A 15,154-nucleotide genomic window follows, 5' to 3' on the forward strand; every position below is an offset into this window, starting at 1 on the left:
ATAATTTAATTTACTGGAATGGACTACTACAATGGAATGTATTTTGTTTTTCGATATAAACGGAAAGAATAGAGCGATATAAATTATAACGTACTCTGTGGTAACTAACGTCAAAATTTAATCTATCAAAACGTTATCATTTCATCAAATATCAATAATCTTTGAGGTTTAAAATTTGAATCTAACTCTTTTAAATGCTCAATGGCGAAAGATATTAGATAATCAAAAAATTGTATAACACCTTAATTTAATAAGGTGAACTTACCTGTAATTGCATTTGTAAATCCCACTTCATTATAAATGAAAGCAACATGGACACAGTCAGCACACCTGGTTCAGATGATTATAGAGATTCTTTTAGCTCCATCAACGAAAGACCAGTCGATGATATATCACTGGAATTTTTCTACAAACCACACACTATTACGTTATTAGCGGTTTCCATAGCTGCTGTTATTCATACAGCTTTTGTCAGGCAAGTAAACCCGTATGGCTTCCTTTCTTCTATTAATTTGTACTTCTCTGTTAAAAATTAACTACATGTATGAATTTTTAAGTATTCTATAAGTTGTGTCAGTAAGCATGTCTTGAGTGGAATCTGCTCATAATAATTGCTTTAAATTTATTTTCAGAGATGAGCTCAACATCCAAGACAATATATGGTCTGGTATCTGTTGCGTTGTTTTCTTTTTTTTAATCATATCAGTACTTACTTTCCCTAATGGCCCCTTTACTAGACCTCACCCTGCTGTATGGAGGATTGTGTTTGGCATGTCAGTCTTGTATTTATTGGCATTGCTCTTTCTTTTATTTCAAAGTTACTCTACTGTATATGATATAATGTATTGGATTGACCCAGAGTTGCGCAACTTTCATATAGATATGGAGAAGGTAATAAAAAAATATTTTAGATCAGATTAGATCATAGATTCTCAATCAGATCTACTCTCAGATCAATAGTTGATCAAAAACAACCATCTTTTTAAAATTTCTTACATTGGAAAGTATCAATATTGGTTAAAAAAATAATATTGTGGCTTAGCATTTAAAGATTAATTTTATTATAAAATTAACCCTTATCTTATAAAGTTAGATTAATAATTATTTTCTTTCAGGAGTATGCAGTTAATTGCAACGACCTAAGTATAATATGGTCTAGATTGGATGTTTATGCCTGGGGCCATTTCTTAGGATGGATGTTTAAAGCTATTCTTTTTAGGCATGCTGGTCTTTTGTGGGCTATATCAATAATGTGGGAAATCACTGAAATAGCCTTTGCTCATTTGTTGCCAAATTTTTTGGAGTGTTGGTGGGATTCAATTATTTTAGATGTTTTATTATGTAATGGATTTGGGATATGGTGTGGTCTAAAGATATGTAAAGCTTTAGAAATGAGGGAATATAAATGGGTCAGTATAAGGTAAATTTAATTTCAATATTAATATTATAGGTTTAATATCTTTAAATTTCTCAATCTCTTATGCCAACTCTGAATAAAAAAGATAGTAAATTTTTGACTCAATATTAAAGTCAGAGGGATATTTAAAATAATTAATGATGTGGTAAATAAATGTTATGGTAGAGACGATGATTGTGATCGACTAAGATTAAACTACAGCCATTTTGGTATTCTCCACACTTAAAATACCTGAGAAAGTAAAATATGTGCAGCTCTGGCTCACATGCAGACATAGCAATAAATCTATTATTGTATTATTAAATTTCTTATTTTTATAGTAACACCAGATTACCAAATATGGGACTTAGTTTATGTATAAAACAATTAAAGAACGATAGGAGGACTATACTGAAAATTGTTTTAGGGACATCTCATCTACAACAGGTAAAATCAAAAGGGCGATTCTTCAATTTACACCAGTTCAGTGGACTCCTGTGCGATGGCTGGACCCAAACTGTACTTACATGAGATTCTTTGCTCTCAGCCAACTTGTTGTATTCTGGCAGATATCAGAACTAAACACATTTTTCTTAAAACATATATTTGAAATGCCGCCTTCCCATCCTCTAGTTATTGCTCGACTAGTTCTGATTGGAGTAATTGTGGCTCCTTCTATTAGGTAAAGTAAGATTTCTTGTACATTTTATAATGGAATTAGAAAAAATATGCATGAGCATTGTTATAATTGATGATAAATATAAAGATGGTAATATAAATAATTTATTTATTATTTATATATTCATATGATTATACAGATTTTTTTTATTCTTAGCAAAATCCTAAAAGATTTCATTTAACATAAATAAAATGTGTACTTTCAGACAATATTATACATATATAACTGATCCAAACTGCAAAAGAGTTGGAACCCAATGCTGGGTTTATGGTGCAATTATGGTGACGGAGTCAATGCTGTGCATAAAGAATGGGAAGGAGCTTTTTGGTCAAACACATGTTTCTAATGTCGTAGTGTGGCTAGTCATACAAATTCTAGTCTCTGTAGCATGTGTCTATGGTGTTGTGTTGTATGATGGATATTTTAAGGTAATAGTTAATAAGGTTTCAAAGGTAATACAGTTACATAACAGTTTTAGATCCACATGCATTTGTTTAAAAGTTGTTCATAACACTGACTTATTGTGTCATTACACTTTTATATTTTACTATAAATCTCTACAAAAGTGATAGTCAACTTATAATTGAGGTAAACATAAAATTAATAAATTGCACTTTATAAATATTTTTTTTTGATGTTTCATTGTTAAGACTTTGTTAATACATAATGACAATGTTTTTTTTAGCCTAAAAGTTTAAGTACGGGCAGTGCAAAAAAAGATAACTGAAGAGTGTAAGGTATAGTTTAGATTTTTTGTCAACTAATTTTTTATTTCAAATCAGCATTCGTTTTAAAATAGTAAAAACAATGTAGTGACCTTTTTTCCATAACTTATATGAGTGTTATATATAAAAAGTATATTTTTTTGTATTGCAGATGTACTGATGGCAGTAGTGTGATTAATTTGTATGGCGCTAGATAATTAATAGCCAGAGATACATACATTCAAACCAAATATTACATAAGATGGCATATGTTAGGTTAGGTGCCTAGAGGAATTAAACATTAGCCCTTTTATATTTTCACCCAGTTTCCTAACTCTTACACCACAAAAAACCAATACAATAAATATGGTTGTTGAGATCAATAATTTGGGAAAATTTGCAACAATCATAAGAATAAGTGATCTCTTTAAATATGCTGCATAACTTGTTTTTTTTTTAAAGGCCCTTGTGGGTAATTCCTCTGTTGTAAGTAAATAAGTTGCTAAGTATCATTATTTATTTATTAAATACCTCAAATAGTTCTTGTGTGAATGAACTGAAGTCATAATGTTATGTAATATCAAGATATTATTTAAGACCAAATACTTCGAAGGAGCTCATAAGGTTTTATGTAACTTTTTAAACGTAGAATTTTTTATTACTTGGTGTCTTCCACATCCCTTTTATGTTTTGCTAATATGTCCAATACACTATATTTGTTATATCATAATAGAGGACTGCCCAAATGTAAATGTAATGATATGTAAATTTATTGTAAATCTACTAAACAGAATGACATATACAAAAATTGGTAATAATTTCTAGTTATCTTCAAAAAGTATAATAATTAAAAATTACATATACATGTCTCGTGACAAACCTAATTTAATTGTAAAAACAATTGCAGTTTCAACGGAACATTGATGTGTTATCTATACTTTTAGTTCTTGGGTCTTATTTGTACTTAGTACTGCTTAAAAATAAATAAATTGTAAAACAATAGTAATCTGTTTTATAATTTTGTAATGTGTTTTAATATAAAAGCTAAGATTACAGTATTGCAGTAAGTTGTAGTGCCTCACTGAGTGTTGAATTGTAATGCTTTAATATGAAATACCATCTACATTTTTAAATATCTCATACCAAACCCCTTCCACACTCTCAGTCGACTTTACCAATGTTAGGGTGCTCAATTCTAACCTCAACGCGGTTCACTTTCACCTAGAAACTGCGATGCCGGCCTTATTCCTTGTTGACCTCTCATCCAGAGATCTACCAAGTCTCATTGAGTGGTCCGGAGAGCTGTGCCTAATAGGCACCCTCCACGGCCCTGCTTTTCAGGTTTTCGCCGTATTTGGCACTATAGGTCAGCAGATTGGGATGAGATGCGGTCTTTCTTTGCGTCCTACCCTTGGGGGCCTATGTGCTTTTCGTCGGAAGCTCCATATTCCGTCGCTGCCTCTGTTGTCGAAGTGGTTTTGCAAGTCATGGAACTCTTTATTCCAATTTCTGCGGTGCCTATCGTTGGCAACTCACAGCTCTGGTTTAACCGTTCTTGCAAGAGGGCAATGTTTTAAGGAAAGGGCGGAAGTGGCGGCAATTGAGTCCCTTGGACTCAGCGGGAGGTGCTAGCGAAGCAAAAACCTTCGATCGGGTGTGGCATAAAGCGCTTCTCTCGAAGCTTCCAACGCGAGCTTCCCGAGAAATTATGCGACTGGATCTCCAGCTTTCTGACCGATCGGAGCATATTCTACAACTTAGCAACGTATCATTCATAAGAAGGTCGCCAGCTGAATGCCATATTCATTGCTATACGGACGACAGCACTGAGGATACTCATTACACTGGCCGGGTAGGTATTTCTCGGGCTGCAACTTGCAATTGTATAATGTGCAAATTCGGCCCCACATTGAGTATTGTTTTCACCTCTGGGCGGGAGCTCCCCAGTACCAGCTCCTTCCATTTGACCGGATTCAACGAAGAGTGGTTCGTCGACGACCAATCCCTCTCCGAGCGGCTCGATACCTCGAGATGTGGGGTCACTCTGCATATTCAACCGCATTAACCATGGAGAGTGTTCAGAGGAGATGTTCGGATTAATACCTGCAGCTGAGTTTCATCATCGGACGGCGAGTTAGATTGCGAAATTCCAACCGTATCACCACGACCACCACCACCAAGGACTTAGGGTCTTTCAAGAAGAGTACCAATTTGTAAAATTCCGGCAACGCACTCGCGAGCTCTCTGGCATTGAGTGTCTATGGGCGGCAGTATCACTTTACATTAGGTGAGCCTCCTGCCCGTTTGCCCTATGTTCTATAAAAAAAACAAGCTATCGCTATTTAAAACTACTAAGAATGAACTTAGGAATAGAAGAAACATTGTTATGGGGTTGTACACTAATTAAAACATTACATTTACAGGTATTTTTTATACTTCTTTCCTAAAAATACCTGATTAATGGTTTATATATACTACTACAATTTTAAAGTATATATATAATATGTTGATGCAAATTTTATAAATATTAACAATTTCGATAAACAGATATCAATGCCATCAAAAGTTATGTAATATTTGATAATTATTATTAAAAACATTCTATAAATAATGCTCACGAGCCAACCAATATTATTAATGGAATAAAATTTTGAATCAACTATGTTAATATCTAAATGTACATAATATATTGATTAACTTACATATTTCAATATTATTTATGGTTAAAAAGTACTTCAAATTTCCATAAGTTTTCCTGAACAACAGCTACAGGGATAAAAGTTGCTTAAATCCATTGTCTTAAACTTCTTATTTAGTAATGAACTATTTTGCAAATCTTCCAGCAGTTCTCGAATTCTCGCCATGTCATTTAACCTTGTCTCCTTTTTCAAATAACCCAATATTTCTTTATCTTCAGCCAATCTGAATAAAAGTTCTCGGAGTTCACCTAAAAGATCCCTTAACTCATTACATTCCTTCTCAAAAGTTTCGAGTTGATGAATTCTATCTTCATCTCTCTTCTTCAACAAACTTCTCTGTTGTTGGTAGAGTGCGACATATTCACATATAGTATCAGTTTCATTCTGTAGTTGAAGTATAATATGTTCTAATCTATGTTTTTCATCAGATAGATTAGCAACTTCATCCATTATGCACATAAATCGTTCTTGAAGTTTACACATAGCATCTTCTTTAGGAATACGATTACTTACTTCACAAAGTGTGTCAATATTTGAATTCACATTAACTGATTTCAACGACTCCGTTAGTGAAATGAAACCATTATTATTATCTTGACTTGACTTGTGACTTGATTCATTTTCATGTTGAGTATGATTAAAACTCTCTACGGGTGATTCTGCAGTTACAGATGCAACTGATGGTTTTAGTAACGAGTCATTGTATTTCTTTGCATGTTCTCTCCATTCATTTTGAAGTCTTATCATTTCCTCATCTTTTGCCTTTAGAGTATTTTGCATACTCTTGCTCTTTTCTTCAATATCAGCCAGTTTTAACATAAGCTCTTTACTTAAATTTTTCTCATGAGTTAAAATTTCAGTTAACTCTAGCTTGTCTTTTGTCTGTAAACAAAATATTATTATATAATTTTACCATATTTATTGGTACCAGCCTTTGAATAAATAGCTAGATCCCTTTATAATATAAACTTCTTAGATATAAACCTGAATTACCTAAAAAATTACATGTTTCAGAAGCTTTATTTTAAATTAACTCACCATTTTAATAACAACTTCTTCAAGATCTTTTACATCAGTTTTTAATTTAAGATTCTGCTCAGTAGCTCTTTGGGCTGCTACTTTATCACTGGTCATGTCTGCAGTAAGTTTTGCTATACTTATTGTCTCTTGATTGTCACACAACTTATTTTCCTGAAGCTCTTCTATTTTTATAACACTAGCTTGATACTGATATAGAAGTTCCTTATATTGTTTTCTATTTTCTTCTAACTCTTTCTGTAATCACCAAGTAGTATACACAGTAAAACTCATGAAATTGGTGTACCAATTTCAATGTAATATATTATTGGTTAATGTTCTAATTTACATTTATATTATATAAAATTGGCTATAACATATAATTTGTTAGAAACTGTTAAAATGCTAGAGGAGTGACAACAGACCTTTATTATTCTTAGTTAAAGTTTACAAACCTGTAGCAATAGTGTTTGCTTTTGCAATTCAGATGTATCAACTTGTGTTTCCATCTCAAAGTCTTTTTTATTAAACTTCTGCATTCGTATCTCCATATCCCCTATTTGCTCAATGAGGCCGTTCTCACGGTCAGAAAGCATTTCAACTTCCTTAGACAACTGTTCATTTTTTAGTTTACTAGAATTAAGTTGTTCTTTTAAATCTGTTAGGTAATGTTGATAATGTGATACTATGTTATCTTTTTCCTGCTGAAGACTTGTGATTTTTTTGTTTAATGTGTCAATTTTCTGATATAATTGCTCCAGCTCATCTTTATTAGAGTTGCTGTTAACATTAACTGTAGTATCACTAGATAATTGTTGCAACTGCAGTTGAGTAACTTCCAATTGATTTAAATATAAATTGACTTGGTTCAGAAGATGAGCATTGTCCGACTCTTTAGAAGATATTATTGACTTAGTTAATTCCAACTGTTCCAATAAATTATTATTTTCATTTCTTAAGGTCTGATTATAGTTTGTTAACTCCAAAATATCTTCATCTTTTTTATTTAAATCTTGATTTAATATTAATATTTTATCCTTTAGATTTTTAATTTCCCACTCAAGTGTAGAATTATTTTGTTTAGATGTGTGATGATTAGCCTTTTCATCAGCATACATAGTTTCATATGCAGATAATTTCTGTAGTAATGCTCTTACTTCATTTTCTAAAGAGTTCTGATTGTAAATAAAATATTCATTTACTTTTTCCTTATGTAAATTACTGTCTATTGCAATGGTATTTGTTTGAAATGGTTCAGAAACAATACTATTGTTTTCATCGCTAGCAGATGTTGGTTCTATTGTAAATTCTAATGGGTATATTGCAGTGCTAGGAATGGTTTGGACTATATGAGTTGGTTCACTTTTTTCACTGACTGTATCATTATGCTCTTTATGCGTCTTCTTGTCTTGGTGATCCTTTAACTGTAAATGAATTAGTAATAAAAATACATTATGTTTTGTCAATACAAATATTTTATACTACACTTAGCTACCCTTACCTTCCTACGAGCCTTGGCTAATTTCTGAGCTCGGCTATCCATTTTTATAATTTACCCACTATGAAAAGTCTTACGTATTAACTAACATTTATCATATAAATTACCATTCTATATTAAATATTTTCTTAGTATTCACTATTAATTATAAATAAAGTTATTGTAATCTAATGTTTAAATCGGATTCTATACACGATTTCAATAGTGACGTGTTTGTCATTTGAAACTTCCAGGATACCACAGACTGACATATGAATAATTTTTAATTTTTAAAACATTCAATGTGATAACAATATACAATGTGACATGAAAAAGTAGAAATTAATTATATTGGAATTTTCTGAATTCGTCTTGCTAAAGGACTTGTTATTGTAATTGATATTAATCTAGCAATTCAATTTTGGCTGCTCGAGTTGCGTCTAAATTTAAAAAAAATGTGTGCATGTACTAGTGTGTACACATAAGTGAAACTTCTTTATAACCTTATTTTTCGAAGAATGATCTACTATAGGCAATTTTACAGTAATTGGTTGAATAAAGTTAAACTTTAACAGGCTTTTAGTACATGCTAGCGCTAACGATATGCTATCCCTACTCCGCTGGAGAAAGTACTCTTCGAATCAACCGTGGTAAAGATAAGAAAAAGATGGCGCGTAATGGAAAAAAAAAATTCAACGCCGATAAAGAAGTTACACTTCTAAAATGAAATATAATTTTGTGTATAGTGTGCAAATTCGTTAAACGAAACGTGTATTTTATTCTTTTTACAATATTTTAAAATATTTCTAGCAGCGTAAACGCAAACCGCTACTATGAGTGTAGATTTTCACAGAAATTACACTGACAGATTTAATCCGTTACTTTCAAGTGTTTTGGAACTTGGCTATATTTTACAATAGAGGTAATTGTTTTATGAGTTTTATCGCAATGTTTACTAAATGTTTACTGTTACACTAATATTTATCTACATGTAAACTAGATCTTGGTTTAGTTAGGTCCGCATTTATGACAACATCAATTTAGTCAACCTCAACTGATGTGTTACTAATCTGTTTACCCCTAGAGTGTTATTTTAAATCCGTAGGCACGGAGAGATAAAATAAAATGCCTGTACCAAACACAAGGGTGGAGGGCTGCATTTCCCGTTGCGGCGGTTCTGTCGAAAAAACCTATTATTATCTATTGTTAGGTTAGACTATTTTTAAATAACTGTTTCCGGCGCGTGAAAGTGGTTGGGAGTGATAACCCTACCCTTATTACTCCCCCCCTACCGCTCGCAACCCCCAATTCGGGCGACGTATTTCTAATGCCGCCTGTACACACTCGTTGAGACACCCTGAGACAGGCCAATCGCGAGAGTGTATAATAGAGCTCTCCTCCCGCCTCTCTCGGTCGCCTGTCGCTTTTTTTGCGCCAATTTCCCGTTTAACAGACCTGCTGGTGGCAGAGATGTATGGTTTTTTATGTTCACTGGTTTAGGCATCACGAGATGTCGTCGCTTCCGTCCATAGATTAAAGCATTCTTACTTTCGACGATATCATTTTTTGTTCGTTCAGCACTGTTACCTGCCCCTAATTTTATTTAAATCTTTTTTTTATTATTAGCCAGTTGCAGTGTTTTTTTTTAATGTATTAGCAGGCAAACGGGCAAGAGGCTCACCTGATGTTAAGCGATACCGCCGCCCATGGACACTCACATTGCCAGAAGGCTCGCAAGTGCGTTGCCGGCCTTTCAAGAATTGGTACGCTCTTTTCTTGAAGGACCCTAAGTCGAATTGGTTCGGAAATACTTCAGTGGACAAGATAGTGATGGTGCGTGGCAAAAACTGCCTTAGAAAACGCTCAGTTGTGGAACAACGGACGTCGAGGTCATACGGATGGTATTTTATATTTTGCCTTGACGTCCGATAATGAAACTCAGCTGCGGGTATTAGACCGAACAACTCTGAACACTCCCCATGGTAAATGCGGTAGAAGATGCAGAGAGACCCAACATCTCTACGCAACGCCAGGGATTCATCATCATTCGATATGTTAACGCCCAATATTCCGATGTTAGCTGAGGCTTTAAGGAGAGTGCCTTCAAAGAGGGGAGTAGCGACAAAGGGAGTTTTTTTTGCGGAAAACGCGCAGACTTGTGTCTTCTTGCGGTTAAATTGGACTAGATTTAGTCTACCCCAGTCCGAGATTCCACGTAAAAGAGTTTCGACTTCGGGCACAAGTTTTTTCCGGCACTCATCGACAACAGCCCGAGAACTACCTGCCCGTATAAAAAGTATCTCCAGGGCTGTCGTCCGCATAGCAATGAATGTAGCTAAGTTGCAACATATCATTGATATGCAGAATAAACAGGGTCGGGAATAGGACACAACCTTGTGGGACACCAGCATTGACGGGTTTAAGGTCGGAGCATGCTCCGTTTGTGACGACCTTAATGCTCCCATCAACGAAAAAGTTGGAAAACCAGTTGCATAATTTCTCGGGGAACTCACTGCCAGTGTTGCCAGTTCAGAGGATTGCCCCCTAGTTTTAGGGGTTTCTCAACCGAGTTAGGGGCAGAATAAGGGAAATGATATTTGGGGGTTTTTAAGGGGAAATTTCAAAAACTCGCAAAATACAGTTTTCTTGCTATTGTATATCACGTTCCTGATTATGAAACTAGATTGAAGTACGAAATTATCGTAAGAATAGGATCCGTCTGGTTAACCTTACTAATTGTATATTCGCTTAACTAAAAACCGAATAAAACTTAAACCTGTCAATACATTTTCTGTTACAGATACTTTGCGTAATGCCTTTCATTTCCCAACAATCCCAATATGATCGCCGCTTTAAAGAATCGCGCTATGGCCCATGTCACAATCCGTTTGGTAAGGGCATCCTAGAGAATTTCTGGGTTAAATCAAATTAGTCTAGGGGTACGTCGTCGAGACCATCTGGCAACACTGGCCAGTTGACAGCAACAAACAAAATTTCATTTAGTTGATGTTTCATGATTAATCAACAAACTCCGCCGAATATAATGATTCGATGCTTGTGGAATAATATTCAGTCTTAAGGCGATGTATGACAATTTTAAGCTCAATTGTTATAATGGACCTGGACAATTTTAAACGCACAGGTGATTAGATAGTAATTCTAGGAAGTCGAATGAGTGAACCGTGCTGTAAAATTTGTTTCTTATTTCTAGATTACATTAACATAACTAAAACAAACACTGTATTTTATAGTGAGACTTGAAACAATTTGGCTCGAGACCTTATTTTGTTACATGATTTAATTTTTAAAATATGTATGAAATTAGTTTTTAGGTTTAATAAATATATAAGTACTCCTGACTTCAAGAACCTGTAGCAGATCTAACTGACAGCCTTTGTTGGAAAAACCTATTATATTACACAACAGAGAAGAAAAAAATTAAGTTTACCTGATGAACATAAATATTTATACATTCATTGCTACATTCATTTGTTATACAAACTTTTACAGTGCTGGCTGTTTTTTCTTATTGAAGGGCTTTGTATAGATATATCCAAAAGGGACCATTGGAGCTTCTTAATTTCCATGCTGGAAATGAAAAAGTCTAAAACAGCATTGTATCCAAAGCTCTATTGCTTGTAGTCGTGTGAACCAACTTTATCAGTCAGAAATGTATTAAGAAAACTACCAAATGGATTACAGATAAATTATTACACTGACCAAATTGTATTAAATTTAAAACTAAAGTTATTGGTGAACTATCCTACTGTAAAAATCGACAGTGGAAATCGGCAAGCTAAACCCACATATGAACAATGGCAGATTGGCAAAACCAGATTCCTACATAACCCTCCCGCACCAAGCAATATCACCGCTGAAGGGTATGCGCAATGCATTTCTCCCAAGTAAAAATGAAGCCCATCAGAGATCCTTGGAAAAACAACAAAAAAATATAATTATATTCTAAATTGTGTATCTTTTGTAAAGATGGATGAATGTTTTAAGGAATAAATAAGTCTTAATTATTATAATTATTTTACTTGGTTTGTAATTGAATACATAGAGAAATTAAGGTATTAAATTATTTTTATGTTATGTTGCATGAAGATCCCATTTGTCTAAATTCTATCCTGTTGATACAAAAGAATTGGATGATAAAGTTACACCAAAACAGACTAACTGCAATCTTCTCTAAATTTACATGAGGCCCAAGATTGATAAATTTAAGAGCAATTAAAAATCATTTTATATTAATATTTTTTATTTGTTTAAAAGTTAATTAAATTTAGTACAAAATATAGCTTTTAAGTGACATTATTCTTGTCATCCCTGTAGTAGGTATAGTGAATAAAATGTTTTCAATACAAATTAATGTAATAAATGTTTAGTTAGAAAATATTAAGATAAAGGAGAAATAAAAGTAAGAATTTATCAGTTAATCTTTATTTTTCATAAAAATTTAAACTAAAATATGATATTTAACTTCTTTAAAGTTATTGTCTGACCAAAATGATCAGATGCCGGAGGAATTAATTTTGATTCTTCAAATTACTGTTTCACACATTAATTACACAACATAGTATGCCACAAAATAGATTATTTATATAAATAAGATACTTATTCTTTGCCTCTAGAGGCCTCTGAGAACCTCTTACTGCCTGTTGTGGTAACACAACAGCTTATTCTGACATATGCAATATTAATGAGACATAAGATGATTGGCATTCAATATGTTCAACATTATAGTGTCTTTTGAAAAAACTCCATTATTGGTATATTATAAATCACAATACTAGTATTGTAAGACTATTTTAAGATTAAGACTAAACATCATCTATTGTTGGTAGCCAAAATGCCATATTGGTGCATGCAGAAGCTAGAAGCATGTATTTAGGGTTAAATTGAACACATTGTATGGGTGCTGGATGATCTCCATTAAGAACACATACTTTGTATCCAGTATCAGCATTCCAAACATGAACTCTTCCATCAGTTGAACCACTGAAAATGTATTGTGAATCAGGACTAAATGATGCTTCTATTGGTATACCTTTATTATTAAGGTGCCCTGTAAATGTCTGCAATGGAGTCCCATGATATGCATCAACTAATCTAATTATTGAACCATTTGTACTTATAAGCATAGTTTTTCCATCTCTTGAAAATTTCAATCCTGTCCAATCACATTCTTTCTCATGATTTAATTTAAATGTAACAAAAGGACCTTTGTCAAAAGATCTCAAGTCATACAATTTTATACTTTCTGAGTTTACACCAGCAGCAAATATTAATCCCTCTGGATCATAAGCAGCTACGGGTCTTCCCGAAAGATGCATGAGGCCTTGGCAATTTGGAGACCGCAAATCCCAAAGACGTAATGTTTTGTCTAACGAACCAGAAAGGAAAGTATCCTCTACTGGAGATAAGCAAAGTGTAACAACTTTTTTAGTATGTCCTGGAAAATATCGAATATATTTGTTATCATGAAGAGACAAATACCTGATGGTGTCATCTACTTTGGTAGAACTGTGTATAGCTGTGTTTTTTGCGTGCGTAAAATGTATCAAATCAACACCATATTTTTTGCTGTTTACAGTTATCATCTGGGTTCCCTTTTCACAATCATATATAACTATCTGGTCATCTTCACTACACGATATAAGAGTTTCACCACTCGGAGAAAAGTCAATGCTGTTTATTTTGTCAGTATTTTCACGAAACACCTTCGCCACTTTAAAACTTCGAACCACTGGATCCACTAACTTTATCATTCTCGGATCTTATGTTTCAAATATTGGGTGATAAAATTATTTAACTTGATTTTTTTAATATTTAGTTGTAATACATAAAATTAAAATAATAACGTTTTAAAAAACACTGTTAGCCGAATGGTAAAGTGTACAAACACTATACCAGTATATTAATACTTCATACATGTGTATTTTATTAGCGGCATGAAACACCTTTTTTTTTTTTTCTTCTTTTGGCTCTGGCACGGTTTGTGCATTAGCCAGCGTCAAGTATAAGATTTTTATAAATCGCTGTTTTAATTATTTACGGTGTAAGAATAATAAAAAACGAAGGAAACTAATCGTAACATAAATGATTAAAAATGCATTAAATTTACAAAAAAAACTGAATAATTAAATGAGGGGAAAAAAGAAATCAAAATTATAGTTTAATGTTATTATTTTCAATAAACATACTTATAATACTATATACAAGGGTATTACAATCTCGAAGAAGTAAAGCAATATTGGTAGGAAGGGGAACAGAGAGAGAGATACTAAACAAGAGTATAAGGAAGAATGGTCATATTTAGGACAAGAAAAGAAAACATGATTCAGGTCAGAATAGCTCTCGCCACACTCACAGGCGGTACTAGTTACGATACAAAGTTTGTGCAAATGAACTGGAAGGTTGTTAATGTCCCAGACGCATACGGATTATACCAGATGTGACATTTTTCCAAACGACAATTTGGCAAACCATGGCTTCCTGGGAACGGAAGACTGTATAGCATACAAGAAACGACCCTTAATCCGGCCGCTCTCTTCCCAACACATATTCCACGGTTTGTGGAGATATATGCCGGGCAAAGCAGCAACATCATGTCCAAAATTCTTGTATGTGTAACGTATACCCACCCGTCACAGTAGCACTGTTGGCCAAACTGTCAGCTTTCACATTTCCATATATGCCACAATGACTAGGTATCTAACAAACTGAAACTAAATACTTTTGTAATTGGTAGTGCAACAGCTTTCTCTTACATTGAAATATTACATGAAAAAATGCATTAAATTTTAGTGAAAATTTTGCTAAGCTCTGTAACGCACTAAAAGAATCAGTAAATATAACGGTTTTTTTAAGTTTGAAACACATATTCAAGAGCTTTGAATACTCCAAAACATTCACCGGTAAAGACCGATGATTCTGGAGGTAATTTAATTTTCTGAACTATGTTGTACTGTTTGTGATACACTCCAATACCAACACACCCATTAGACTGTTTAGATGCATCTGTATACATTTGATGCCAGTTAGGCCATTTACTATGGATATTGCTATTAAAATTTGCATTGGCATTAAAATCAGATTTTTCAATGCATAGAGAAAAGCAAATCTCAAAGAACAAGAGAATCATAAGAAGAGCTAAATGAGGTAGTGCATATAAAGAAT

At 33.4% G+C, this 15,154-nt stretch overlaps 3 protein-coding genes and 1 long non-coding RNA gene across 8 annotated transcripts; 2 read left to right on the plus strand and 2 right to left on the minus strand.

Moving 5' to 3' along the window:
• Positions 1-151: 151 nt before the first annotated feature.
• On the plus strand, positions 152-3,781 carry LOC123711636 (phosphatidylserine synthase). 2 transcript variants are annotated; one of them, XM_045664279.1, is made up of 7 exons: positions 152-475; positions 633-891; positions 1,116-1,420; positions 1,824-2,078; positions 2,281-2,503; positions 2,761-2,812; positions 2,952-3,781. In XM_045664279.1, exons 1-6 carry the CDS (start codon positions 312-314, stop codon positions 2,800-2,802), a joined length of 1,248 nt encoding a protein of 415 aa, XP_045520235.1. In that variant the 5' UTR covers positions 152-311; the 3' UTR covers positions 2,803-2,812; positions 2,952-3,781. The 2 variants fall into 2 exon arrangements, with proteins under 2 accessions (XP_045520235.1, XP_045520236.1); XM_045664280.1 differs by lacking the exon at positions 2,761-2,812.
• A 1,026-nt stretch (positions 3,782-4,807) lies between these two features.
• On the minus strand, positions 4,808-8,218 carry LOC123711637 (golgin subfamily A member 2). 4 transcript variants are annotated; one of them, XM_045664283.1, is made up of 5 exons: positions 7,997-8,218; positions 6,951-7,919; positions 6,517-6,753; positions 5,482-6,360; positions 4,808-4,823 (listed from the first exon to the last, which is right to left on the minus strand). In XM_045664283.1, exons 1-4 carry the CDS (start codon positions 8,036-8,038, stop codon positions 5,515-5,517), a joined length of 2,094 nt encoding a protein of 697 aa, XP_045520239.1. In that variant the 5' UTR covers positions 8,039-8,218; the 3' UTR covers positions 4,808-4,823; positions 5,482-5,514. The 4 variants fall into 4 exon arrangements, with proteins under 4 accessions (XP_045520239.1, XP_045520240.1, XP_045520238.1 ...); XM_045664284.1 differs by lacking the exon at positions 4,808-4,823 and adding an exon at positions 4,857-4,888; XM_045664282.1 differs by lacking the exon at positions 4,808-4,823 and adding an exon at positions 4,857-5,095.
• A 2,735-nt stretch (positions 8,219-10,953) lies between these two features.
• LOC123711846 lies at positions 10,954-12,000 on the plus strand. Its single transcript, XR_006754009.1, has 2 exons — positions 10,954-11,114; positions 11,483-12,000. It is a non-coding gene; the product is annotated as an uncharacterized LOC123711846 (long non-coding RNA).
• A 405-nt stretch (positions 12,001-12,405) lies between these two features.
• LOC123712508 (WD repeat-containing protein 82) lies at positions 12,406-13,926 on the minus strand. Its single transcript, XM_045665624.1, has one exon. The coding sequence runs from the start codon at positions 13,741-13,743 to the stop codon at positions 12,796-12,798; it is 948 nt and encodes a 315-aa protein (XP_045521580.1). The 5' UTR covers positions 13,744-13,926; the 3' UTR covers positions 12,406-12,795.
• Between the last annotated feature and the right edge of the window lie 1,228 nt (positions 13,927-15,154).

This window comes from Pieris brassicae, chromosome 7 (genome assembly GCF_905147105.1).
Source record: "Pieris brassicae chromosome 7, ilPieBrab1.1, whole genome shotgun sequence".
Lineage (NCBI taxonomy): Eukaryota > Metazoa > Arthropoda > Insecta > Lepidoptera > Pieridae > Pieris > Pieris brassicae.

Coding starts and splice junctions, on each gene's coding strand:
- LOC123711636 (XM_045664279.1), top strand. CDS start 312: ATGGACACAGTCAGCACACCTGGTTCAGATGATTATAGAGATTCTTTT. Junction 892..1,115: donor TTCATATAGATATGGAGAAG/GTAATAAAAAAA, acceptor ATTTTCTTTCAG/GAGTATGCAGTTAATTGCAA. Junction 2,079..2,280: donor ATTGTGGCTCCTTCTATTAG/GTAAAGTAAGAT, acceptor GTGTACTTTCAG/ACAATATTATACATATATAA.
- LOC123712508 (XM_045665624.1), bottom strand. CDS start 13,743: ATGATAAAGTTAGTGGATCCAGTGGTTCGAAGTTTTAAAGTGGCGAAG.
- LOC123711637 (XM_045664283.1), bottom strand. CDS start 8,038: ATGGATAGCCGAGCTCAGAAATTAGCCAAGGCTCGTAGGAAG. Junction 6,754..6,950: donor AGCAAACACTATTGCTACAG/GTTTGTAAACTT, acceptor TGGTGATTACAG/AAAGAGTTAGAAGAAAATAG. Junction 6,361..6,516: donor AAGAAGTTGTTATTAAAATG/GTGAGTTAATTT, acceptor TTTTGTTTACAG/ACAAAAGACAAGCTAGAGTT.